The sequence below is a fragment of the Grammomys surdaster genome, unplaced genomic scaffold, assembly GCF_004785775.1.
Source record: "Grammomys surdaster isolate TR1022 unplaced genomic scaffold, NIH_TR_1.0 1136, whole genome shotgun sequence".
NCBI classification, from domain to species: domain Eukaryota; kingdom Metazoa; phylum Chordata; class Mammalia; order Rodentia; family Muridae; genus Grammomys; species Grammomys surdaster.
The window spans coordinates 817,862-843,648 of NW_021605555.1; the positions used below are offsets into that span (position 1 = coordinate 817,862).

At 40.5% G+C, this 25,787-nt stretch overlaps 3 protein-coding genes and 1 pseudogene across 6 annotated transcripts in view; 2 read left to right on the forward strand and 2 right to left on the reverse strand.

Moving 5' to 3' along the window:
• Positions 1–7,583, reverse strand: part of Wdr27 (WD repeat domain 27) — a 118,969-nt gene extending 111,386 nt beyond the window's left edge. Inside the window, exon 1 of the mRNA XM_028783486.1 lies at positions 7,556–7,583. The gene's annotated coding sequence lies outside the window, so the exon portion shown is untranslated. The remainder of the gene's footprint in view (positions 1–7,555) is intronic.
• LOC114634867 lies at positions 6,333–7,762 on the forward strand (annotated as a pseudogene).
• Positions 7,738–10,419, forward strand: CUNH6orf120 (chromosome unknown C6orf120 homolog). Of its 3 annotated transcripts, none has more exons than XM_028783470.1 (2): positions 7,738–7,816; positions 7,999–10,419. In XM_028783470.1, the coding sequence occupies exons 1-2, from the start codon at positions 7,781–7,783 to the stop codon at positions 8,665–8,667; spliced, it is 705 nt and encodes a 234-aa protein (XP_028639303.1). In that variant the 5' UTR covers positions 7,738–7,780; the 3' UTR covers positions 8,668–10,419. The 3 variants fall into 3 exon arrangements, with proteins under 3 accessions (XP_028639303.1, XP_028639304.1, XP_028639305.1); XM_028783471.1 differs by having other exon boundaries at positions 7,780–7,816; positions 8,064–10,419; XM_028783472.1 differs by having other exon boundaries at positions 7,801–7,816; positions 8,069–10,419.
• Positions 9,497–25,780, reverse strand: Phf10 (PHD finger protein 10). Of its 2 annotated transcripts, none has more exons than XM_028783468.1 (12): positions 25,616–25,780; positions 23,710–23,816; positions 21,241–21,371; positions 20,614–20,697; positions 19,630–19,763; positions 19,382–19,531; positions 18,588–18,697; positions 17,144–17,297; positions 15,135–15,290; positions 11,165–11,273; positions 10,710–10,898; positions 9,497–9,688 (listed from the first exon to the last, which is right to left on the reverse strand). In XM_028783468.1, the coding sequence occupies exons 1-12, from the start codon at positions 25,697–25,699 to the stop codon at positions 9,603–9,605; spliced, it is 1,494 nt and encodes a 497-aa protein (XP_028639301.1). In that variant the 5' UTR covers positions 25,700–25,780; the 3' UTR covers positions 9,497–9,602. The 2 variants fall into 2 exon arrangements, with proteins under 2 accessions (XP_028639301.1, XP_028639302.1); XM_028783469.1 differs by having other exon boundaries at positions 20,614–20,691; positions 25,616–25,772.
• Between the last annotated feature and the right edge of the window lie 7 nt (positions 25,781–25,787).

The following is a 25,787-nucleotide window of genomic DNA, read 5'->3' on the forward strand; positions in this document are numbered from 1 at the left end:
GATAGATAGATAGATGATAGATAGATATGATAAGGATAGATATACACAAGGAGTAGTATAGTTGAGTCACATGTAGTCTTGTTTTAATTTTTTGAGTAACTGACAGGCTGATTTCCATAGCAGCTGAACAAATTTACACTCCCACCAACAATGATCAAGCATTTCCAATTTGCACATCCACATTAGCATTGCTGTCATTTGTATTCTTAATGAAGGCCACTATGACTGGTGAGAGGTGGAATCTCAAAGCAGTTTTAATCTACATTTCTCAATAGCTAAAGATGTTAACATTTTGGGTTTTTGTTTTGTTTGTGTGTGTGTGTGTGTGTGTGTGTGTGTGTCTATTAGACATGTATAAACAGTTAAGTGCTTTTGTGAACTATACTCACATCCAGAGCCCATTTTCAATTGGGTAGTTTGCTTTCTTGTTAATTTGGGGGGTCCACATAATAATTCTGTCAAACATATAGCTGGCAATGATTTTCACCAACTACACTGTCAAAATTATTCAGAAAGTCTTTGCCCTAATGCAAAGCTTATCCTATACTAGTAGTTTCAGAGTTTCAAAGACCTCAGTTTCATAGCTTAAACTACCACCGGTCGGCTGAAGAACAGATGTCTATCAAACTATAACACAAGATGAGCACAGGCCAGACTTGGCATACAGCAGGCACCCATGAATACCCATGATGAATCAATACAGGACAGACTTAACACTTTGTGCATAACTATGAGGAACCTGCATGGCCACCATGCACTAGGAACCATGAAATATTCCTCATCTTCAGGACACCTGCCTCTTTCCTCCAGCTCAAACAATGAAAGAGTCCTTCTGTTGCTTTGTAAAGTAACGTATGATCTAAATTAGAATATAAATTCTCCATTCTCCCCACACACTGGCCACTGTGGCTTGGAAGTTTCTATGTAGCTGATGCTTTTGTTTCCTGGTCTGGTACTGTTGCCTTCCAAGGGTAGATGCCTGCTTCAACAGGACAACTCTTGTCTGACTGGAGGCGTAGATCAGTACAGTAAGTCAGAAATCTGCAAGGCCTCACTGGCTATGGAAACATTTTGCTTTGAAACACTGAAAGATGGATCTGTAGATCCTAAACTACAGTTTCTAACAAAAAACAGACTTCTGGGGTTTTATTTCAGGAACAGTATGGGTCTGGCTGTGGCTCTGGTAGAGGAAGCTCCTGGCATGTCCAAGCTTAGGACCATAGCAGGTGAGACGACAATGCAGTCTTGTAACACTGATGAGCTATGCTTTCCAGTGGATGATAGGGGCTATAGGAGTGAAACAGCTTCCTAGGTTGTTGGCCTGAACAACTAGTGCTATTATTTCTGAGACAGAACAACATGGGGTATCATAAATTAACTTGTAAATGTGGTCATTAGACGCCAACCTTTTGCTGCGGCATTCTCTAGGCTTGGAATTCAACTTTCTTGCAGTTACATGGGAAGAAACAGGACTCACTTTCCTACCCCACAGTGTGTAAATTTGGAGGGTAGCAAGTGAAGCACCTCATGTTGCTCTTACCATGCAGGAGCTATCAGAATGAATTAGTCTAAATACACAGAAGTAAGAAAGAAGGCATGGCAGTGGCACTTGCCAGGATACCAGGTCTCAAATGGAGCAGCACAGGCAAGCCTCTGAGGAAGACAATGAGTGTGGGGAATTTTACAGGAAGAAACCAAACCCATATGCACACGCACATGTATGCACCTTCACATATGCTCATACTCAACCACATTTATACACACATCCATACACATATAATTTGATGCAAATAGGACCACAGAGAAAGAGTATGATGACAACTCAAGGACACTGTACCAGTCAGGATTCTCTAGAGCAACAGAACTGAGAACAAATCTACATAAAAGGGGGATTTATTAAAGTGGCTTACAGCCTGTAGTCTGGCTAAACCAACAATGGCTGTCAAGAAATAGAAAATCCAAAAATCTAGTAGTGTTCAGTGAGGCTGGATGTTTCAGATGTCTTCAGCATACACTGGAATCCTGAAGAAGTAGACACTTATGCCAGTGAAGGATTCAAGTCGCCAGCCAGAGTGAGGGTAAGCAGGAAAAGAGCAAAGAACTTCCTTCTCCCATGCAGACTGCCACCAAAAGGTATAGCACAGCTTACATCTGGGTCTTCCAACTTCTGATGATTAAGAAAAATTCCTCATAGGTGTGTCCAGTCACTTGAGTTTTAGTAAAGTCCAGATGTGGTCAGTTGGCAACAAAGAATAAATGTCAGAGACACAGTGCCATGTCTTCTTTTAATAAAGTATTTTAAATTTATTCCTTGAGAATTCCATATATTTAAACGATGTATTCTGACCCTTTCTCCCTTTCCTCCAACTCCTTCTGGACACTGTCACAAACAAATCTTCTATGTCCTCTTCCTCCCATCTTCCTGTCCTCTTGATTTTTGTTTTTGTGAAATAACCCACTGGGTCCAAATAGTACAACCAGTGTATGCACGGTCAGAGCTATTCAGTGAGGCATGAACAACCTAGCAGTGGCCACACCCCCAAAGAAAGATGACTTTCTACTCTCTCTCCCCTAGAAGCTATTATCATTTGCCAATAGTTCTTCAAGTGGGGGTGAAGTCTCGTGTTGGAATTTTGACTGGTTTGATCTTGTAGAAGTCTTGCACTGACAAAAATCTTAAAAGTAAAAGCAGAAAGCAAACAAACAGCTCTCAGGACTCAACATCTGACATAACTAAAACTGTTTCCAAACAAGAGTGTCAGTGAGCAGGTTTTAGTAGGCTGACATGTTTACAACAGATAAATTCATTCATAGCAGCTCTTTGGTGTTAACCAGTTACAGCAGACTACCTTGAACATCAAGGAAAGTCTGACGGCAGATGTATGGCCATCTTCAGGAGCAGCACTGAGCCTGAGGTCCAAAGCTCTGTGGCCAACTTATAAACTCACACTGCTGCTGCTGCAGCCTCCCCTTGCTGCCGATGCTTGACATTTTCAGCTGTAGCACCTGCCTCTCCTGCAGGCAGCAATGTGCAGCAATCAGAGATGTTGAGTATCTAGAAAACTAGATCATTCCACAGAGAGAATCAGAGACACACACAGGCAGTTCCAGAGCCCAGGATTACCTAGCTGACAGCCTGTCCTCCCTTTGATCAAAGGCCTCCTAAAACTGATGGTCATCACAAAGTTATTTTTGTCTTGAAGACATTTGTTTTTCTAATCAATAGCTGGGCAGTCACCTAATAGGTTTCATCCAATACTTTCAGCTTTCTCCCTCAAACCAGGGGAATGTAGCAAAACTGACATTTCCCAGCTCTCTAGAAGTCAAGGGCAGCCTGTGCTACAAGACTCTAGCAAGTACAGCTCTCGAACAATTATCCCACTAGTGCACAGGCATGGTCTATGATGGAGCTCTATTTTCTCCCTAATGAATAAAGAAGACTAAAGACCCAGAACAGGGAGCCTGTTCTGATCAGGAGGGCAAGATGGCCTGTCTGCTGTGTGGAGAGACTGCTGTGTTAAGCTACTGACTGACATTCTGAGATTCCTTTCTACAGCTCTCCAAACTAACACATAACCAGATACAGTGACACTGTTGGACACTGCTCAATATCTGACCAAGTGGGGGAGGGTGGCAAAGAAAGTCCCTCAGGACCCAGAGAAGAGGAAGATTCATGTCATACTAATAAAGCACATGCCAAGACTTTCTAAAGATAGCCAGGGAGCCTGGCCACACATAGACTGAGCACAGGGCCCTTGGCTGACCACAGGGGTGGTGGCCTCACACAAGTTTGATGAGGCCATGTGAGAGCAAGCAGAAGTGGAAAGTGTGCAGCAGCATGGGAGCTTCCAGGCTGGCCTCAAGCACCTCAAGGTGAGTAGTCAAGACTTGGCCTTTTAGCCAAAAGCATCTCAAGCATGTTTACCTTTAGTCCATGTAACTTTAGGGTATGAGCCACCAGGAGAGCAGCTACATCCAACGAAAACAGATTTAATGAGAAGACCCGGAGGGGTACAGTAGAGGTAAGTAGCTATACCTGTTGCAAAGGGGCCTCATACTGGCCAGAGCCTACTATTTTCCAGGGAACCTTGAGGTGAAAAAAATCTAGCCAAGAATAAACAAACGAAAACACAACAGCTTCCACAGAGTATACTTCTCCCAAGGGCAGGGCCATGCTCTATAGAGAAGCACATCCAGATTCAGATGTGGCCATGGCAGAAGAATGAGGACCTCACAACACAGCAGAATCAGCATGCAATCAGAGAAATACTCCCAACTCCAATCAGCAGGACCTTATAGCTGCCATGAGCTGCCTCTGCAGTTTCCATTACAATAACCTGACCACACACAGCCAATGTACCCCACTGGAAAGCCAACATTACATCAGCTTAGCTTATAGGTCTCTGGACCCTAGAAGCCTCACTCAGGCCCCATAAAGAGATCTGTGTGAGGAGGATAGATATACCCCACCCCACCATCCTAGGTACCTTGACCCAGGAAAGGAAACTGCTTATCTTTCACCAAAGCACTGCTCTGTCCTGCTAGACCAGTGGTTCTCAACCTGTGGGTCACAACACCTTTGGAGTTGAACAGTTGAATAGTCAACTAAGACTACTGGAAAACACAAGTATTTACATTAAAATTCATAATAGCAAAATCACAGTTATGAAATAGCAACAAAAGAACTTTATGGTTGGGGGTCAGCACAACATGAGGAAATGTATTAAAGGGTCACAGCATTAGGGAAGTTGAGAACTACTGCTTTAGACACAAAACTAACCATCATTACTCAGTTCCCCTGTAGTCAGGTACAACCACATGGCTGTGTTCTAACTAAAGCAGCAGAAAAAAGCATGAGTAACGTATCTCATTTTATAAGCCTGGCCCTTGGAAGTCTTACCTACATGAATCTCCGACATGGTTAAATAAAAAATCTAGGGGGAGGGGGAGGGAGCAAGGGGTGGCTACGAAAAGTGGCATCACAGGACAGAAGGGGTCTGAAAGCTTGCAAGATGCCTGGGAGGAGGCTCTGACTGCCGACAGCTTCACGGGTTCTATGCAGAAGGAAGAGGCTGTTTAGCATACTAGGGCTGTTTGGTATAGCACTAAACTCATCCTGAAAATGGGAATTAACTTTTAAATGGCAAAAATACACAGAGAATTAACCATTTAATTAGTGAAGGTGCCACAGCAGTAATGCTGGGTCTACCATTCTGACCCACTGTCTGACTGTGTTTCCTCAGAGATAACCTGGAATAGCACATCCCAGACATCCTATACACTGGAACATGGGACAGATAAGGATAAGAAAGACTACGTTTATTCTTCTAGTAAGTTCTCAGTGTGTGTGAGACTAGGGGAGCAACTCTAAGAAATGCAGTGATGAGTGAAAGGTAAAGGGACTCTGGCTCTAAAGCTAAGTCAGTAGGAAAAAAAGCAGTCATCTCAGATATATTAAGAGCTATACAGTCTACACAAGTATACATGTGATTGCTCTCTGTCACCCAAGGAGCATCACTGCTAAAACTAGTTAATTCTGTGTTAATTCTTAAGAAAAAAAAATTGTTTCCTTCTGATTATATAATGTCAAACATGTTTCTCAGTAGCTACACAGGTAGAATCATGTCATTTCATTCTTGAATTTGGAAACCATAATTAGGCAATTCAATAGCTGATTGGCTCCCACAGAAAATGGCAGCTTCATAAAATACCCTTGAACCTTCACTTACATCAAAAGATAAAGTTTCCCACGTAAGCTAGGAAAGGAGTTGGGCTCCAATTCCGGGACTCTGAAGACCTAGATATTGAGGATAACACTAACAAATAGCTAACAGAAGTAACAACACAGCAAAATGACACTCAGTTATTACTAAGGCTTCAGGTTCTTACCTAAATTATTAAATATGACAAAAGATCCTACCTTTATACTTAGGGGTTGGTTTGGGTTGTTTGTTTGTTGTTTTTTTGTAAGCTAAGAAATAACTAGTATCCTGCTTTTGTTGGCCTACTTTGCAAGCCACTAATTTTGAACTTTTTGGCCAGAACTCTCTCTTCCAAGGTGATAGTCTTAAGACTCAGAGGGATGATGGGAGGTAATCCCAGTCTTGAGTGTGGAACCTCCTTGATGGGATTGGTGTTCTTGTAAAAGGAGACCAAGAACTACTTGCCTTTCCAATACTGAGGCCACCCATTTATAAACCAGGAAAGTCTCCAGACATGAGAATTGTGTGTGTTCTCTCCTCCAGCCAACCAAGATGCCCATAGGAAAGAAGGTCAAGGGAAAGAAGGTGGCCCTGCTTTCCCCACACACACACACACACACACACACACTCATTGTCAAGAAACAGGAGGCCAAATAAGGTGGTCATTCTTTGTTCAGGAAAGGCTCAAGAACTTTGGCATTGGGCAGGACATGCAGCCCAAAAGAGATCTGACACGCTTCGTTAAATGGCCCCACTACCTCAGGCTGCAGCAGCAAAGAGCCAGCCACTATAAGCAGCTCAAAGTACCTCCTGCTATTAACCAGTTCACCCAGGCCCTGAACAGGCAAACAGCTTGCCCACAAGTACAGGCTAGAGACAAAGCAAGAGAAGAAGCAAAGGCTACTGGCTCATGCTGAGATGAAAGGGGATGTCCCTACTAAAAGACCACCTGTGTTCTGAGCAGGAGTCAATACAGTCACCACCTTGGTGGAGTACAAGAAGGCTCAGCTGGTGGTCATTGCCCATGATGTAGACCCCACTGAGCTGGTGGTTTTCCTGCCTGCCCTGTGTCAAAAGATGGGGGTGCCCTATTGCATCATCAAGGGAAAGGCCAGATTTGGGGGCCTGGTCAACAGGAAGACATGCACCACTATATTGCCTTCACACAGGTTAACTCGGAAGACGAGGGTGCTCTGGCTAAGGTGCTGGAAGCTAGTAGAACCAATTATAATGACAGATATGACAAGATCTGCCGCCACTGGGGAGGGAATGTCCTGGGTCCTAAGTCTGTGGCTTGCATTGCCAAGCTGGAAAAGGCAAAGGCTAACTGGGTTAAATGTACACTAAATTTTCTGTACATAAATATAATTACAAAATTATACTCCAAAGAAAAAAGAAGGAATTGTGAGGGGCATGTGGGGGGACAGAGGAGGATGGTAATTGTTTCTGATATATCAAGTCTATAGTGTGCTGTTACAAAATAATGGAATGGACTTGGGGAGGATCATTTCTTACTAGTAGTTCTCATGTTAAAATTTATATTTTCCTTCTGTCGTGGTTTAAGACAAATCCAAAAGCAGCCCTCCCGGTGCTGCCTGCACTCAGGGCCTTGTGCTCCAGGGCTTAGGGAGGCCACTCACGCGCGGCTCTTGGGGCGCGGGAGAAGGCTGGAAAGGGCCGTCGGGGACCGCGCACCAGTCGCGCGCGCAGCTCAGCCCTCCGCCGTCCGGGAGCAGGCTTCCAGTCACCTCCACACGGGAGCCTGTTGCGACTACCCCCAGATGAGGAGCCAAGGCAAGCTGCAATCCCAGACAGCCTCACCGACCATCCAGCTCACTTTTTCCGGAACTCACCGCTAACGACCGCCGCGTCGCTATGGTTACGGAAAAAAAAAAAAGCTGCTACATTATCGCGAGAGCCTTGCGTTGCCTCACTTCCGGCCCCTTAGGCCCGAGGTGGTTCCCAAAAGCCCTCGCTTCCGGAGTACCTCGCTTCCGGAGTACCTCGCTTCCGGAGTACCGCACTTCCGGGCGCGGCTTCTCTTCCGCCAGCTGGGGTGAGTTCCAGGCTGAGCCCGGATGCTGCGGGTGCTGCGTGGCCTGCGGGGCGTGGCGGTGAGTCCGGGGTCGGCGACCTCGCCATTCTCTAGACACCTGCGCCCCCAGGGGCCTGTCCTAACGTCCCAATTACCGCTTCCCTCTTCCCACCCGCCGCCTCCGCCCCTCTGTCTCTACTGTTCCCTATTCTTTACCCCTTCTCTCCTTCCCCTTCCCCACCGTCGGTTCCCGGGACCCAGGTGCACGCATCTTGGTCTGCGTGGACGAGCACCTCCGGTCAAGCCTGTCACCCGTGCCTTCCCAGCACAGCGACTGCAGATGAGGGAGTCCCCGAGTTGAGTGTCCCAGCGATGGCTATTCCCTGGAGTTGCGCCCTGTTGATGATCCTGGCGTCCCAGGTGGTGACCCTGGTAAAATGTGTGGAAGACGACGACGTCCCGGAGGAGTGGCTCCTTCTGCACGTGGTCCAGGGCCAAATAGGAGCCGGGAATTACAGCTACTTGCGGTTGAACCACGAAGGTAAAATTATTCTCAGGATGCAGAGCCTGAGGGGGGATGCAGACCTTTATGTGTCCGACAGCACTCCGCACCCAAGCTTCGACGAGTATGAGCTGCAGTCTGTCACTTGTGGCCAGGACGTGGTCTCTATACCGGCACACTTCCAGCGACCGGTCGGGATAGGAATTTATGGACACCCATCTCACCATGAGAGCGACTTTGAGATGAGGGTATACTATGACAGAACTGTGGATCAGTACCCATTCGGAGAGGCTGCCTATGCCGCTGATCCAACAGGAGCCAGTCAGAAGCAAGCTTACGCTCCAGAGGAGGCAGCCCAAGAAGAGGAGTCAGTCCTCTGGACGATATTGATTAGCATTTTGAAATTGGTGCTTGAAATTCTCTTCTGATCCCTTGAATATGCGCTGGATCACAAACCCCTATTTGCACGGAGCGATTACAGTTTGCTGCGAACCTTTGCTATTTGACCTGGTGAAATTCTGGTTACTTTTTTCTAGACTAGGATGGAAAAATAAAGCCATACAGTTTTGTTACCTCAGTTTGCTCCCCAAACAGGAAAAGCAGCAAGCACAATATTTTAGAGATTAAAATTCCTATAAAAAGGAGTCTGCTCAATAAAATGTCTAAATACATTTTGGTTAGTCAGGTGAGTAAAAAGATTACAGTAACAGGCTGTATAAATCAGATTAAACGTTGCTGCTAGTGCAGAAGTTAAAAGGCTGATGACTGTAGAATTTATAGACGTTCTAAATGAAGTACAGCACTTCAAGTTTTAAAGAGGTACTAAAGCCAGGTCGGAAATGCAGTGACAGCTTCGCTCTTCCCAGAGCCTCTGTGCATAGTAGGGATATGGTACCTGATACCTAAGCAAGCTTTCCTGGCAGCAAGTAGTTACAAACTGTTGCTGTGTCGATGATGATGATTCCAAATCCAGTTGTACCAGATCTTGGGCCATTTGCCCTTTCCTCCGTTTAGCCAGCTTGGAGCTCTCTGGTTATTAGGTTACTATGATACTACCTAATCAGGTCAAGACAGAGTCATAACAAGTGGTAACTTTGTTATATTCAAGAAGAAATATTTCAAATTAAGTTGCTACCTCTTTCTGCTGATCTCTGGAAAAAGACAATACTACGAAATTAAAGTCTGGGGGAATGAGCCATTTCTCTGACTTTCTTTCAAGGGTAGAAGTTGCTAATAAAGAAATAAATCAACTTAATGTTTAAGGTCATAGTTAACTTCAAAAAAAGTTCTTTATTGGCATAAAAATGAAAGAGTTGTAAATAAATTGGCACCAAATATCCCAAACATGAGGGTCAAAGCCTATTTACCCCTCTTTGCTGTTTTTCCCCCTTCTGCCCACTTTCCTGGGTGTTGGGGGAGCTCGCTGACAACAGTCACAAATCCAGCGACCTAGGAGAAAAATTGTTAGTTAATATAGAGTGGAATTTTATTTTTATAGGACTGAGTACAAACCACCTAAACTCATTCCTGAGCTATCTGTACTGATAACTCCCTGAGATTTTTCAGTGAGAGGGAGTACTGACTGCTTCCTTAAGCCAAGGAAGAAAATGTAAACAACCCTTAATCAGTGTATCCAATGCAATGTGAACTTTTAGTGCATGGCCAAAAGACAAAACAATCATTTGTACTTTTAAAAAAAATTACTGTTATCCTTCCTAAAATTCAAATACCATTATGTTTTTGAAACCTCAACAACACAATTCCTAACATAGAACCTGTTAAAGCTGGCTTTCTATGGCCTTTTCCTCCACTATTCTAACAGGTCTCTCTTCTCCATGCACTTTAAAACCTAGCACCTATCACACATACTTGATCTGAATTACTACAAAAACCTAAGTGACTATTCAAGTTGGGTATTTCTAAAGGATTTCCAGGAACCTTTTTTTATAGAGCACTATACAGTGTTAACTATGCAACTAAGGTCTTCAAATTGCACAATTACCTGTATAATGTTTTAATAGAATTACTGTGATTTACTATTTGAATTTGTGTCCATCCTAAAGTTATCTGGAATTGTCATGCTGCCTCACTTTATAAAAATGTTTTAGCATATGTAAAGACATAGCAGTCACTTTGTTAATAGATAACCTTTAAAAATAAAATCAAACCATTGAGACAGACTGGTGCTGTTACTTTAGTAATTGTAGTAGAAAACACCAGCTCATTTTATACCTCAAATGATACTCCCCCCCGCCCCCCCCCCCCCCAAAACCTAACCTAGACATTCTGTCATCTCATTTGTCCTTTGGTCCCTTACTTGCAAGGATGAAAATCAAGTATCTTATGACCTGGACAAACAGCTTGATCATAATTGGAACATGTTCATGCCATTTATGCAGCCTTAAAAATTGCTGGGAGATCTTCATCACACAAGATAATGTGGGTTTTGTTTTGTTTTTTTCATCTTTACCTGATGGAATAGCACCAAGGCCCACACAAAAAGTATGATAACCTCTGTCACACACATCACAGAACATCATTTCTTCTTCATGGTGGGGCTGTCCACATATAATGCATGTCTTACATTCCATACACTGCCATGGGTAGGTCTTAATCATAGAAACAAGCTCCATGGTCATATCCAAGCAAGAAGGGTGGCCTAAATCAAAACCAACATGAATAGCATTTCACAAAAGAACTTTTAACGTAAGGCATATAAAAATTAGTTCCCAAGAATGGCAGTCATGTTTAATATCACTATAGAAACATCAAAACACAATGTAGAGGATACATGGGCTTTGTCTATGTCTAATTAGTCACTATTTGTTGATTCATTGATGGACACCTTGTTGATAACAATAAACCCTAGCTTTTGAGGTAACACGCAGGGTGAGGTTAAAATCTTAAGGAGACATCTTTACTTACCACTGTTATCACACTGGGAGCAGTGTATAAGTGATTCAGCCTTTCCTTTCTTGTTGGACTCCTTACCCTTCAGACAAATTCCACATAGAGCATTTGGAATGACCTTTGGCTGGAAGGGTAGAAGAGGGCTATAAATTCATGCCAGAAGAACTCACTATGGGTTCAAAAGGGATTCTGTTATTACCTTATTTTTACTTTTCATAATTTGCTAATGAAAATCTTTTTATAAGACGAAACCGGATATAAGATGGATATAAACCTCCTCTACTGATGAAAGCCTAGACTGCACTCCATAAACAGCATAAACTTGTGTGCCTAAATTTAGTGCACTGTGCTCTCTACACTTAGCATCATCCATATAAGACCAAAAAGGGAAAATGAAATAGGATGTCAAATGGCACTGATAATTGGGAAAGAAAATCCATGTACCAGTGACCACACATAAAAACTTAAGCCTAAGTTTTAAACAACTTATATATTCACTTTATTTCAAAATTGGTATTTTTTCAGAGATATAAAGCTGAACCTATAAAATCTTAAAAAGTAAACTAGAAAGACAATATTTGAACATTTTAATTAAAAGATGTCTCATTCATACAGTCACACATAAATGTCTGTAGAAATCTGAGTTATATGCATATTCTTGTTCCATGACTAAAGAATTAAGAGAACTATGGTAAAGGAGAGAAGCATTCACTGTGACATGTAATCGGACAAGGAGAATGTAATCAAGTAGGAAATACACAAAGCATATTTTGAGTATTCTTTTTCAGATTAAAAACATACATAGAATTAGGGCTTTAAACATGGAATAGGACAAAGTATCAGAGGTTTCCTACACCTAAACTACCAGGGGAAGGAAGGGATATCTGAGCATCATTAATCTTGACCTTCACAAATGGTGCTCACTTGTACTACAGGTACAAGTGCGTGAGTAAATGGTTTTAAAAGTGGGGGAGGGGAACAAAGATGATTACAAGGTAATAGTCTAACACTCAAATACATTCTAAATTACTACACCACAGAGATCTAAACTCAATTTAAATATCTCACTGCCACTTGTGTACCTTGTCAGACCTAAATAATTTTTTTTAATATTTTCTTTGCAAAAGATGACAGAGGCATTCAAAAACAATTTTTGGCTTATTTATTTTTTAAAAAGTCAACCTTATACATAAATATGATAAAAAAAACAATAACTAAACAATCACAAATGTCTCTACAAAATAATAAATATGGAGTTAAACAAACATATAAAATGTCCCATTGACTACTCTGCATCTCCTCTCTATTTTATACCCTGCTCTCCCAGCACCTGATAGCAGTTAGTTACTCTGCTATTCCAGCTGCATCCTACACACATGCTTTAATTGTATCCTGGACATCAGTAAAAAAATAGCTAGGAAATTCACTTATCAGATTGAGTCTAACTGCTATAATATGCAGTAGAACTTTCAATAACCTGTACTAAATGTAAAAGATAAACTTAGAGTTTAAGTTAGATACTTGCAGAGTAAGCCCTCTAATACCGTTTACTAAAGTCAGGGAAGAAGCCACACAATATTAAATTCTGAAAAGACAATTCCTCATAGGAGACTCTTTACAAAGCAACTCAAAAGGAATAAAACACAAATTAATTCACATTCTAGAGCAATTCAAGTTCTATAATCACTAAAGTACACATAATGCCTCTATAATAAAAGGATAAAAGGAGACACTAAGAAACTTCAGGGTTTACCTTTCAAATTATACATAATGTTCTGGATAAACCACTTCAATTTGTTTCTTACCCAATAATCTTCATCTTGTTGAAAAGAAAAATATAGGAGGATGGGAGAGGGGGAGAGGGATGAGGAAGAAAGGAAGGTGATAGATGGGGGCATGGCAGTGGAAGAGGAGAGACCACTGTAGCACTTTCTAGAGATGCTGCAGTTCAACACACAAAAGCACACTGTTCCTGCAGTCCAGGCTCTAACAGGCCACAGCCTGCATCCAGGGCCTCACAGACAAAGTAAGGATCAGCACTGAGGGAGGGAGAGGACGGCCCAGTGCCTCACTAAGACTCTCTGATCGCCTTTGCACACTGCCACAGCCTTTTAGTTTTCTTCAGCCAACAGCCCTCAGCATCTCAAATAAAAGGCTCGTGTATACTTACTTTTCTTGTTGAAAAAATAGCAAAATAAGTTGAAACTTTCATGGTAGCACTAACATAGTATAGATTTTAATTATGTATGTAGGCCTGAGCCTAAAAGTCACACTTTAATTTCAGGTTAATGTAACCTAAGCAATACCGTCCTACAAGTTGAGGGCAAGCACCAGTCATCCTATTATATCACGTATATTATGTTTAACTCCCATATTCTAAAGTGTGTGTCAGCTTGAAGTAACCTAATATTTAGGCACATCTTGGCTCATTAATACTTTCCATACAGAGGTTAACTTTCAATAATTGTGTTCACATTAATATATACTATCTATATATTGGCTGTTCTATCTTTGAAATACCTGCAACATTTTTAGTTACTAAAAATGTTTACAGATTATAAAATGTTTATTTTGTATATGAGGCTCCCTTGAGTACTATTAACTAAGGTTAATCTATATGATTTACTCACTAGATCAGTGATAATATGGATAGTTCTTCAGTTCTAGCCCGTATTTTATGTCTGTTTCAATATTCTCTATTTATAATGCATGATGAAACAGACTCCTTGTTTAAACACTTCCTCAGCCCAACAGCTGTCACTCCCACTGGCACCTCTAAGACAGTGACATATACTGGCTCCTGCAGGCTGCCTCTGAAATGTAATCTTTGGAGTTTTTTTGGTTTCAGTTATTAAGCAGTGACTGAAATCTTTAGTTTAAAAAGCATAGATAAGCTATACATGTTAAAACAAAAATACAAAATCACACAGCAGCCTACTGAAGCTGTCCTTGGAAAGAATCCTTGCTGAGTGAGCTATCAATTGTGTGGCTATGCCACAAAAGCATGTTCTAAGTGGATGGTACATAGGCACTGTCAGAACGTGTTCCAGTGGGGCTGACTGACAGTACTCACAGTTCACTTCTCTTGTCTTTCTCTGCCATGTGCCATTGTCACAATACTAACACACAGGTGTTTAACAACTCACTCAGCAAGACTCTTACTTACAACCTTCATTTAGTATACCTCCATTTAGTGACTGGATACATATTCTAATACAGCCAAGACCAGGAGTGTATGCTGTACCATCACCATCCACGTCACAAAGCTGAACATGGTCCATTCCTTCTATGCTCCTCCTACATCCCATTGCACCTTTACAGCTGCTCAACCCTCATCCAACTTCTCAAGGGGAGAGGCAGACAGAAAACAAATGTTAAAAAGAATAAATCTATGGCCTTACTCTAAGAATAATCAGATCCACAAACTAGGTTAGTCCTTGTAACAGAATGGTATAACAGCTATCTGCCAAAGGTTATACAACATCAATGATGTAAGTAACAGTTCCTATTTTCTATCCATAACTTGGCAGAATTTGGCAAACAGGATCCAACAATCCTTAGAATAAGCCTGAAGATTCTCAATGAAAGGCACTACAAAAATACCACCTCATGTGGTTTTAAATCCATCCCTACTTCACAGCTTACCAAGTTAAGCTTCATCAACTGTTCAGATATTCAAAATGCTAGACATGTGTGCCCTGCACTCAAAAAAAAAAAAAAAAAAAAAAAAAGTTCTGCCTTGAAAGAATGTTTTAAAAACTCCTATTTGTCTGGTTATTACTTAAAGGGATGAAGACCCAAATATTGTTTATATACAGGAAATAGAAGCTATACCATGACCAAAAGTGACAAGAAAGAAAGCAGTGGACAGGTGCACAGAACAGGATGGTGGAGCGCAGCGAGCTCAGCTCCTCAGGCTCAGAGTTAACGTATGAGGGAGAGGCTGGCCAGGAAAGAGGCCGAGTCAGGGGCTTTTTTCTTCTACCTTGTACCCAGGAACTGACTTGGACAGTACAGAACGTTTGGAGCCGTCTTTTCTTGGAGTGGCCATTTTGTCTTTTGATTTCTGTCTTCCCTGGAAGGTGTCCTCCTGGCTGTCAGGGGGGCTGTCTCCTTCAGACACATTGCCTGAGGAGCTGTCCTGTAGCAAACAAGTAAAAACAAAGGTTCCTTGGAATCAGGACCCAGTTGAGTCTCAATTTTTTAAATGACAGAAAACATTTTTTAAGTTAAAAGTTTTTTTTCAATGAAAAATATAAATATGATTTTAAGAAATTCATTTCTAAATAAAGAAAAGCCATGTTAAAAGTTATTTATCCTTCCAATAACTATTTCTATTAGCAAGTACCCTAGTCAACTAATACACTTCCTGATGTAAGTCATCAAAAATGGAATTACTAACTCAACTATTATTATATTACACAGCTTTAATATTTTTCATACCACGTGGATGCATAGTTTTTGTATTTATAGAAATACCTATTTTTCCTGAATGATGGAAGTTATTATGAAAGACCTTCAAATACATAACCATGTTCAAACTGTAAAAGATCCAAAGCCATATCCCTAGCTACCCACCACAGTATGACATATTTGTTCAAGAAATAAGACCTCAGTATCTGACCATTTAATTCATTTTATAATTCAATACTTGGTAACAACTTTATATTCACATAAATTATGAAAAGTGAATGAAAAAAAAAAATTAAGCTGTCCATAGTCTCCCGGTAAACATCCTTCTATGACTGGGCACATGACCATGTCTCCTTCCTGATTCTCTGTGTGTTTATAGTCTGCAGAGGCCCAAGCTCTCATATATACCCTGTATCCTAATGTGGTTTCATTCTGCACACGTGTGTACACATGTGATCACACTGTGTATGCACCAATAACCACATGATCAGTATGTGCACACAATCACACATACTATATGTACATTGCATATGTGTGCAAATGTGCTGTTGTGTTGGTAAAGTACTACATGCATTTTCTCATATTCTTTAAACAACATTTGTATAAATGTATCACCTCTATAGATAAAGATTTATTTCTAAATTCCACAACACTATAATTAACATTTTTTTATATTAAATTTTGCTAACATCTAATTAAGTCCTTAGAATTAACTCTGTTAACAAATCTGTCAGGTCAAAATCTGTGAAAAAATTCTGGGTATGCTGTCAAAATTATTTCCTCAAATAATCGATTAATTTGTATTTCACAGAACAGTGTGATAAAGTTGAGTTCGTCATTATTAGCTTCCATAGCTAGCTCCTCTCTGGTAACTGACAGGAGGCATCACCACGGAGGACACAGACAGAACACGTTTCATGGAACACATAAGATTAAGTATGTGTTAGAAGTTGTAGACAAGGAAATAAAATGCCACTCAATGAAAACACACATTTGGGTTGGCTACAATGTAACATATAAAAGGGCTGTAGCTTAATGTGTATTTCTGAAGAAAGTCACAACCCTGAGAGCAAATGTCCTGCTTTTTAGCAGCTAAATTTTTGGTATGAGTACTCTCTTTTGTCAGCACACATACTAATTTTTTTTTGTACGAAAAAGGCACCCAGAAAACTAAATATACAAAATATTAGTAAACTAACATTTTCCTGCAGGAAGCCCCAGATTAAGCAAAAGGAGCACAGGGTAATGTGTGCTGCCCCAGCCCAAGAAAAATTACATTTCTCTGTGGCAAAGATCATTTTGTTCAGTCTTTTAACCTGCATAAAAAGCAAATTGGACAGAAGAATATTAATGAATACAATTGCCTATCTTGCTCAAAAGCTTTTCAATATAAAACTTGCCCCAAAAAAGCAATGCAAAACCTATTTATATCAACATACACTAAATATTCTTGTGAAAATTTTCTAGAAATATATGCAACTGTCTCATTCAAACAGTCTGGTAATAGAGTTCAATTTAACATTCCAGGAAATCAGTCAGCAAATAGCCCAAGGATCTTCCCATGAAGGTGCACGGTCCTACCGAAGTGCCTTTATTCTTCCGCTTCTCGTCCCCTCCACCATCTTCGCCATCATCTGAGTCTCCATCACTATCTAGTGCCGGGAGCTCTGGGTCCAGGGGCGGCTCATACAGGGCTGTGTTTAGTGGCAAGTACCGAAGCTCATCTGGTGAGTACCTAAGTTCATCAGAAAGGTTGCTTTCATTCTTCCTTAATTACTAATTATGTAAAAACTACCTTTAAGCTGTGAAATTTGCTTTATGCCTCTCACATATACTTCACACAAATGGTAGGGAGAATTTCATTTTGGTCATCAGATAAGGATAAGTAATAAATTTTAACATTTTTCCCTGACCATGCAGATTATCCATTTACTTCTATCTAAACATAATGTCAATCTTTCCCTTTACCCTCAAAGCAAGAAAAAAAATGATGACTAATGTGTCAGCAGAGAGGAGTAGACCCCAGGCAACCCAGAACATGCTCCTGCTCAGCCACACGCCAGAGCTGTGACGACTTGTGCACTGCATCCTTCCACTCATAGAACAGGCTCAGCAGAGAGCCAAGGTCATAGACTGACAAGATGACCTAACAACGTCATCAAGTGCATGGTGTGTAACAATTAGGTAATAATTAGGAAACAGTTTTTAACAGCGATTACTTTTTAAGACATTATAAAGCATGTACTGCAACACTTAAGTCTCCCTTAGTTTGGGTGCTACACATAGCCCTCCTAGTCTCAAGGGGCTATTGTTCAAGAGCTACCTCAGTACTAAAACACCATATCAGAACATAGGAGTTAACAGAACACCACCAGATTTTTAGAAATTTCTAGATGAAAAATTTTTTAAAAAACTTAAAATTTTGCATACTTTAAATTAGAATATCAAACAGCAAGTGCTCTGCCTGGCTCTGCTGTGTATCACATTTTCTGTACAACACCTACTCTACTCAGAACAGGCATCCAGAATGAGGTCAACTGCTGAAGCTGAGCTCTTAAAACAAGAGGAACCCATTTGTCCTGGTCTGAAAGGTTTTTGGTTACATTTAAGAGGGAAACAAGAAGTACACTTACAGGGGTGTGGCCGTGTGTCCCCTGGTACTTATCAGTCCCTTCTTTTATCTCACCTCTCACTGCTGTCATGTCACAATCTGCATGTTGTGAGTACCACTCAAGTGAAGACTCTGGAGAAGATCTGAAGCTGAACCTACCTGAGAATCTCACTTCACAAAAGCTTCCCAAACTATTAGGCCACGTGCCATACTGAAAGCACCTATGCAGACAGGGCAGGCAGAGGTGGCACTTCAGACCTCACCAGCAGACCTTCAATTCTAATAGAATGGTGTTCTTTACACAGAACCCAAGAAGAAAAATACAGACACAAGCCCAACACATCTTTTGGTATCACTGATAAACGTAAACTTCTAGGAGGCCCCGAAAGCAGTGATAATTAAAGTACTGAATACCTCTTATAATACTCCTGGAACTGTCCGGGGATGAGAGCCACTGGATAGGAACTGACCTTCGTTCGGTCTGTTGGCAACACTTTGTACTTTCCTTGAGGCACTTGGATGACCTGCATTAAGATCAAGAAATGTGAAAACTGATTCCAACCTAGGAATCAAAGCTTCAAGAAAGAATTCCCATGTGTACACTACATCCATGTCCCCACCCTATAGAAAAGGTACCAATTTCAATGACACAGTAGCAATAACCTAGGGGATAGTTGGTGCCTCCCAGCTGCGTGCTTTAGTTCTGTGCCTATTATTCACCATGTACACAGGCTCTGAGAAAAGGCAGTGTTAAGTCTCTGGCTCATCATGGTGTTTTGTGAAGTGTATAAACTTCTTTGTAGCTCACCTGGCTCCCTCTATGAAACGTAGGTGACATTTGTGTAACCTCATGGGACTCCCATCAAAACCAAACAGACAAGCTCAGTGTGCTGCTCTCACACACACTCTGGGGACACAGGAGTTAGATACATAGCTACTATTTGTCTTGCTAGGTAAACTAACTCATAAAGCAAAGAGGTTTCAGAAAGAAGGAAAGGAAGAAGGGTAGGAGAGTAGGAGGGCAGGCAAATGGCATTATTCAATACATCATTAAAAATGGTACCTTAACTTCTGAGAGAAAATAAACACAGCTGGCACCACAACAATATAATAATAATAATAATAATAATAATAATGATGATGATGGACTGGTGACCATTCTGCAGTAATAAAGGCGACCCAGATACTCCTGAACTATGTTACCCTACATGTGTCTGTAAGTCAAAGTACGCTCTTCTTTCTTCCATGCGCTCTCGGTTTAAGTTGCTGTTAAACTCAGCTGCCTTCTTGGCGGCTTTCTTAATGTACTCAGGCACTTTGCTGGCTTCGACTTTCTGAGTACTCTGTTGTTGCATTTGCTGAAAGGAAAAATATTCCAGTTAGAAGTCATATTTATAGTTTTATAAAAAGTCTCCCCACCCCCTAAAACAGACATCAGTCACCTCAAATCACTTACAGAATACTCTTTATAATGATCTGTAATTCTCTGACGTTCCTTTTCTTGGAGAATAACAGAATATTCAGCGTGTTTAGCTGGATATTCTTTTATCATTAAGTCAATCACTTCATCACTGCGCAATGCTGTTAAACCTATTTTAGACACCCCCCAAAAGAAAGTGAAGAAAATATTTTAAGGCCAAGTGAACACAGGTACTTTTTCAAAACTATCTTCTCTTTACTATCTTACAGTAATCAAAGCAAAATTAATATTGTAAAATATGAGTTACTCTTTCTAATAAAGTAAATTAAATTAAAACTAAAGATTATCTTGTAAAAAAATTTAAAAAAAATCAACTCTTGAGCCAAATGATTTTCTATTTTATGTAAACTGTGAGAATATACTTAGAAATAATTATGAATAGTATATACTAGCCACTAATAATTAATATGGGTTATGTAAAAATTATTTCTCAATATATATTTCTTAGTTTCCAAATCTATATATCAGAAATACTATCAATTCACATCTCAAAACATTCACCAGTCTACACACGCCATGTAACTTCACAGCACCAGTATCGGATTTTCCTACTGCTGTGATGAATTTATACTGGGAAGTGCCTGTTGACACTGACACACTCACCAAAAGTAAACTATCAATAAAGCATATGATATAAGGAACTAAAAGTTTGACAAGATTGCCAAAGGTAAGAATCTATGAGTTCAATCCCCAGTACTACAGATGGTGAGATCTATACTTCGATACAGAGTCTACACCCAAAACACAAACATTTTGACAACTCTGTTAAAGTTATCATTAGAAAATTATATTGTAGTATAAAAAAAATTTACCATGCCTTTTATATTTTAACAATTAAAAATGAAGTAAACAACTTATTAAATAATTTATTAATTTTGTAAAATATTTTAGAAGAAGTATCATTTATCTAATTACCACCTACAAATGTTCAGCTTAAAAGACACAATAGGTGCTGATTACCTAGCGTGCACTGTGTTTCCGTGATGACGTTTAATTCTCTCAGGTATAGTTTCTCCTTGTGAGATAAATCTCGTCGCTCTAAATCTCCAAAAGCAGAGCAAAAAAACTATTAAAAACTGAAACTATACATCTTAGAACTTTTAAAAACTTAAAAATAACTATTTTAAGCACACTTGTTATTGAATATTCTAAGTGTTATTAGTAACTACACACACACACACAAATCTTACAAATTCAAGAAATAAACATTAAAAAACTAAAATCTAGAACAATCCAAAGTTAAGCATTTAACTACATTAGGGCAGCTCATGAATGGCTTCCTATAATTCAGGCTTGGCTTAGATGCTAACTCTATTCCTGAGGTCACAGAACAACAGTTTAAATTCAAAAACATTGGCTATAAAGTGACTTTTCTTTTCAGACTTATCCTCAAGTAGTCATGTATGATGTTACACACCTATAATCTTAGTACTTATTCTGCCCCTAAAGAACTAGGTGACACATGGAAGCATGCTACCTCTATAGTAAAATACTGAGTGCTAACTGTAAGTTAAACTCAGCAAGTGTAGCCTGTCTCTGTTGTAAGTCCGATGTCATCCGTTAATACACTAAGCCATAAGTAAGTACCTGGATATTTCCGCTTGAAGGAGGTAACACCCAGATATTCACTGACTTGCTCCTGAAGCATATAGTATTCTCCTGTTTCATCAGGTGGCCACTTGTATTCTATTAAGTTTTCTGCTGGGTAGTAACTGAAGCTAAGAAAAATAACACACATTATGCCCTATATGTGGCATTTATTAAATTTCAATCATATTTATATTTTGAATTATTTTCAAAACAATTTTCAGAATTGTAATTCTTTTTATTATGCTATGCTTATGGAGAAAAATTACAAAATGAGTAAAATGATTAAAATAATAATCCAAAACATCACATAAAAAATCCAACTTAATGTCTATACATGCAAATGTATACATGGCAATTTCTATACATGCAAAAAACCTAAGGCTGGAAAGATGGCTCAGTGGTTAGGAGCACTTACTGCTCTTGCCGAGGATGAGCATTCCATTCCCAGCACCACATCAGGTAGCTCACAACCATCTAGAACTCCAGCTCAGGATCCACTATGCTCTTCTGGCCTCTGCCGGTACCCAAACCCACATGTGCACGCACATAAAGACATGCCAGTTAAAATTAAAAACTCAAGACTCTTAATACTAGGTCTGAGAAACCAAAGCAAGGCAGCAACTCTACAATCTTTTTAATTTAACTTTCACTACAATTACTTCATGCATACCAGATACAACTTAAGAAACTTCTGATCCTTATCTATGACTCAGTAAGTCATAGACAACTAGCAAAGCAGAAATTCCAAGGACTGCTTTCTCAATGAACTGAACAATAAGCTATAATTTTATTTCTTTGTACTCTACAAACCCAGAAGCAAACAACAGCTGTATTCTTGAAGTTGTTGTGTACTGCACTCAACTGCAATGCTGCGTAGTAAAGACTGTAATGAACGTGTTGATCAAGATCACCTAAATTCTAAATTAAGATGCAGGAGTATGACAGTGGTTTGCTGCATTTATTCATTTAAAACCTAGCTCATGAAACAGCCAAACCTGGTGCCAGAAAAGAACCCAAACACACAAAGCTACGGAAAGGAACCTCACCTCCCATCATAGCGCATGCAAGAAAAGTAGCTCAGAATGAACTAAAATCCTAAGTTCACAACAAATTCTTAGGCTTAACACCCAAAACAAGTTATAAAAAACAGACAAAATTAAAAAGAAAAAGTGATACTATCAACTATAGAGGGAGAAGAGCCATAGAGTGCTAGAAAATATATACAAACCTGATAAAGAAATTCATAATACAGAATACATAAAGAAGTCCCATAACTCATCAGCAAAAAAATAAAAAAGAAATAGACAGCTGGGAATAGTGGTATACACATTTAATCCTAGTACTATGAGCCATCCTCATCTAGATACCGAGTTCTAGGACAGCCAGAGGAACATAGTAAAACCAGTCTCAAAAAACAAAAAAAAAAAACGGGGTAGGAAAAGGAAAATGGACAGAGAAGTAAACAGACATTTCTCCAAAAATATAAATCAAATAGTCAAAAAGCACCTAAAAAAAAATATTCGGCAAACACCACTAGCCATGGTATATAAAACAAAACCACAGTGGGTGATTATGTTATGTCTTTCTTTATGCCTATCATCAAAACAAGCAAAAGCCAAAAGTAATGTTGCAAGGTATATTATTTGTGGCTATTCAGAATGATACTACTACTATGGAAATGTGTGGAAGGACCTTCCAAAAGCTGAACATAGAATTACTGTATGGTACAGCTTTCTACTTCTAGTTTTATACCAGGGTATTTAAGAACAGGGGTTCTGAATGCCAGTGTTCACTTCACTACCCCAGTCTGCAGGTGAATAAGCAAAATGTAGCTCCAACATAGACGAATCTTGAAGATAATATGGTTCCGGATAAGCCAGATAACACAGGGCAGGTAATATATGGCTCACACTCATGGACTGGAAGTAGAATTGTGGTAGCCAGCGGCTGTTGGCAGGAAGGAATAAGAGGTACTGGAGAGTTATGCAGTTTGAGTTACTGAAGTTTTAGAAAGGGCTGAGAGTGATGGTTGCATGATATTGTCAATGTAATTAATACCACTCATACCAATTATATATACTTTTTACATATAAAAAGTATTACAGTGGTGAGTTTTACATATCTATTTTACCATAATTTTTAATAGTTCTCAGGAACAAGACCTATTTTGATGTTATATGACTTTTTTTTAAAGATTTGTTTGTTTGCTTTGTATATATGTACACAAACATCTGTGAAAGCCAAAATGGAACATCAGATCCTCTGGAGTTTACAGGAGATTATGAGATGTGGGTGATGATAACCCAGCTCCAGCTGAGCAAGCATTATTAACTTCTGAGCTATCTATCTCTCCAGCCGATACATATAATTTCTAATAACTGTTTCTGCTGCCTGGGATGGGCAAGGAAAGAAAGAGTGAGCAAAACAGTCTACAAATGTTACTACTGAACCTTAAAGTAGCAGTACCTGAGATCTTGACTTGAAGTCTCACAACTTCTTGAGCTGTCTCCTGAGCCCATTCGCCTCCTTTTAGATGGATGGGTCCCATCATTTGAGTTATCTTCATTATCATCCTGTACATTTAAGTGATTAAAAAATAAGAAATTTAAAAGTGAATTAAAAACAGAGTGATGATTATGTATCATTCTAGTCTGCCTAAGTACCAACAAGAGAAATCATATTTCTAACTACTGTTCTTAGAAAACTTAACTGCTTAGAATAATTAAAAGGATGAATTTGTTATAAGAAATGAAATAAAACTAAAAACTGACCTTCAATCGAAACAAAATTAAATTTTCAACTATAGTTTAAATGTACTCTGCTTTCACTTTCTTACCAACTAGGTTGTGTTCAAATGTCTTCTGCTTTTCAATAGCCATACCACTTTAAGATCAAAGCAAGCCTTCCTATTTGAGCTGGGAAATAAATATTAGCAAATTTTATAGTACCCTTCCACTTACAGCTGGCCCACAGGATTGCATTCTAATTAGCTACTTTGGAGACAAAGTAGGACTGGACACAAGTTATGAAGTCTAACTGCATTCTTTTTCTTCTACGGTAGAAACCCAGCACATTGTGATAAGCTCATAGGAAATATATGTTGTTGAGCCATTCCATTAAGGAAATAAGTAATCAAATGTTTTTAAAACAGTTCATTTACATACTACTCAAGGCTTAAACTCATAATTTTTTTAATCAAAGTAGTATAGCTCCTAACACTATTACTCTTACTATATATTTCAATAAAGACCCGAGAAAGAGAATAAAAAGACAGCACAGGCCAGCATGCCAGATCAGCACGCCACTGTGGAGTTGCCTGGAGTCTTACTGAGCACTGCCCTCCACTAGCTGTGTGGTAATGCTGCAAGCTTCTCCCTGTCTGAAAACCTAGGTGGCTGATGCAAGGATTCAGTGAAGTGATAAAGGAGGACACCAAGAGCAAGGGCTGGCACATAACTGTCTGATATATGTTGATGTAGTAGTGATTTTACATTTCGTTATGTCTCGAGCACCTAGGAATTTACTAAAATTATTTTCCAAATTCAAAAACAAACAAACAGACAAACAAACAAAAAACCATGGAAACCATTCTTTTCACTCATCAAAACTGAAGTAAACAGACTTAAAACTAACAATCAAGTGGAAGTTTAAAGATAATCTATTTTCTTAATATTTAATTTTTTCCACAGTATTCATATGCCATACTTGACAAGGTTCATTTTAAGACCGGGAGCATTTTAAGCACTATAATTTGTGAACATTTTAAGGATTTCTGTATGTCAACACTTTCTTTTAGCTAAAAACAATGATCTACTCGAAAAGAAACAGTAACGGAAGTTGACACAGTTTACCAGCTCACACACAACCTTAGGAATCCTAAGGGCTACTGTGTTCCAGGTAAGGGCCTCTCCTACGCACCGCCCTCAGGCGGGACAGGGAGCCAGCAGCCCCCGGGCGCTGCTCTGACTCGGGCCGGGCCACCATGAGGTCCACAGAAGAGCAGCCGGAGGCCCCGCAGGGAGGGACGGGCACGTGGCGCGGACCACCTCGGCTGGCGGGGTCTGTGGGTATGAACCCGCGATCCACAAACTCGGGACCCCGAGCGAAAGTCCCGCTCAGTGTCTCCCCAACTGAGATCCCCAAAGGCCGCAACTTTTCCGACTTTCCCAGGCTGGGGGCGCTTCGTCTCAACCACTCTTCCCGAGTCTTCCGGTCCCTAGTATTCCCGACAACTTCCCAGCCCGCCGTGCAGGTCGCCCCGAGGTCCGCGCCCACCGTCCGTCGCACTTGTTGCTCCCGGACCCGCCGCCCGGTCCCTGCTCCGCTCCCAAGCCCCGCCCGCTGCCGCCGTTGGGCAGCGCGCTTCACTCACCTTCGGGGACTGCGCTCCGGGGGAGGCTGGGTCGCTGTCGAACCGCCTCGGGGACAGCGCCGCCCCGGGCCCGGCCGCTGCCATCAGCCCCAGCGCCCCGCGCCTCCGTCGTCGTCGCCGCCGTCGCCTAGTCCCAGCCGCCGCCGCCGCCGCCGCTGCCGCCGCTGTCGCG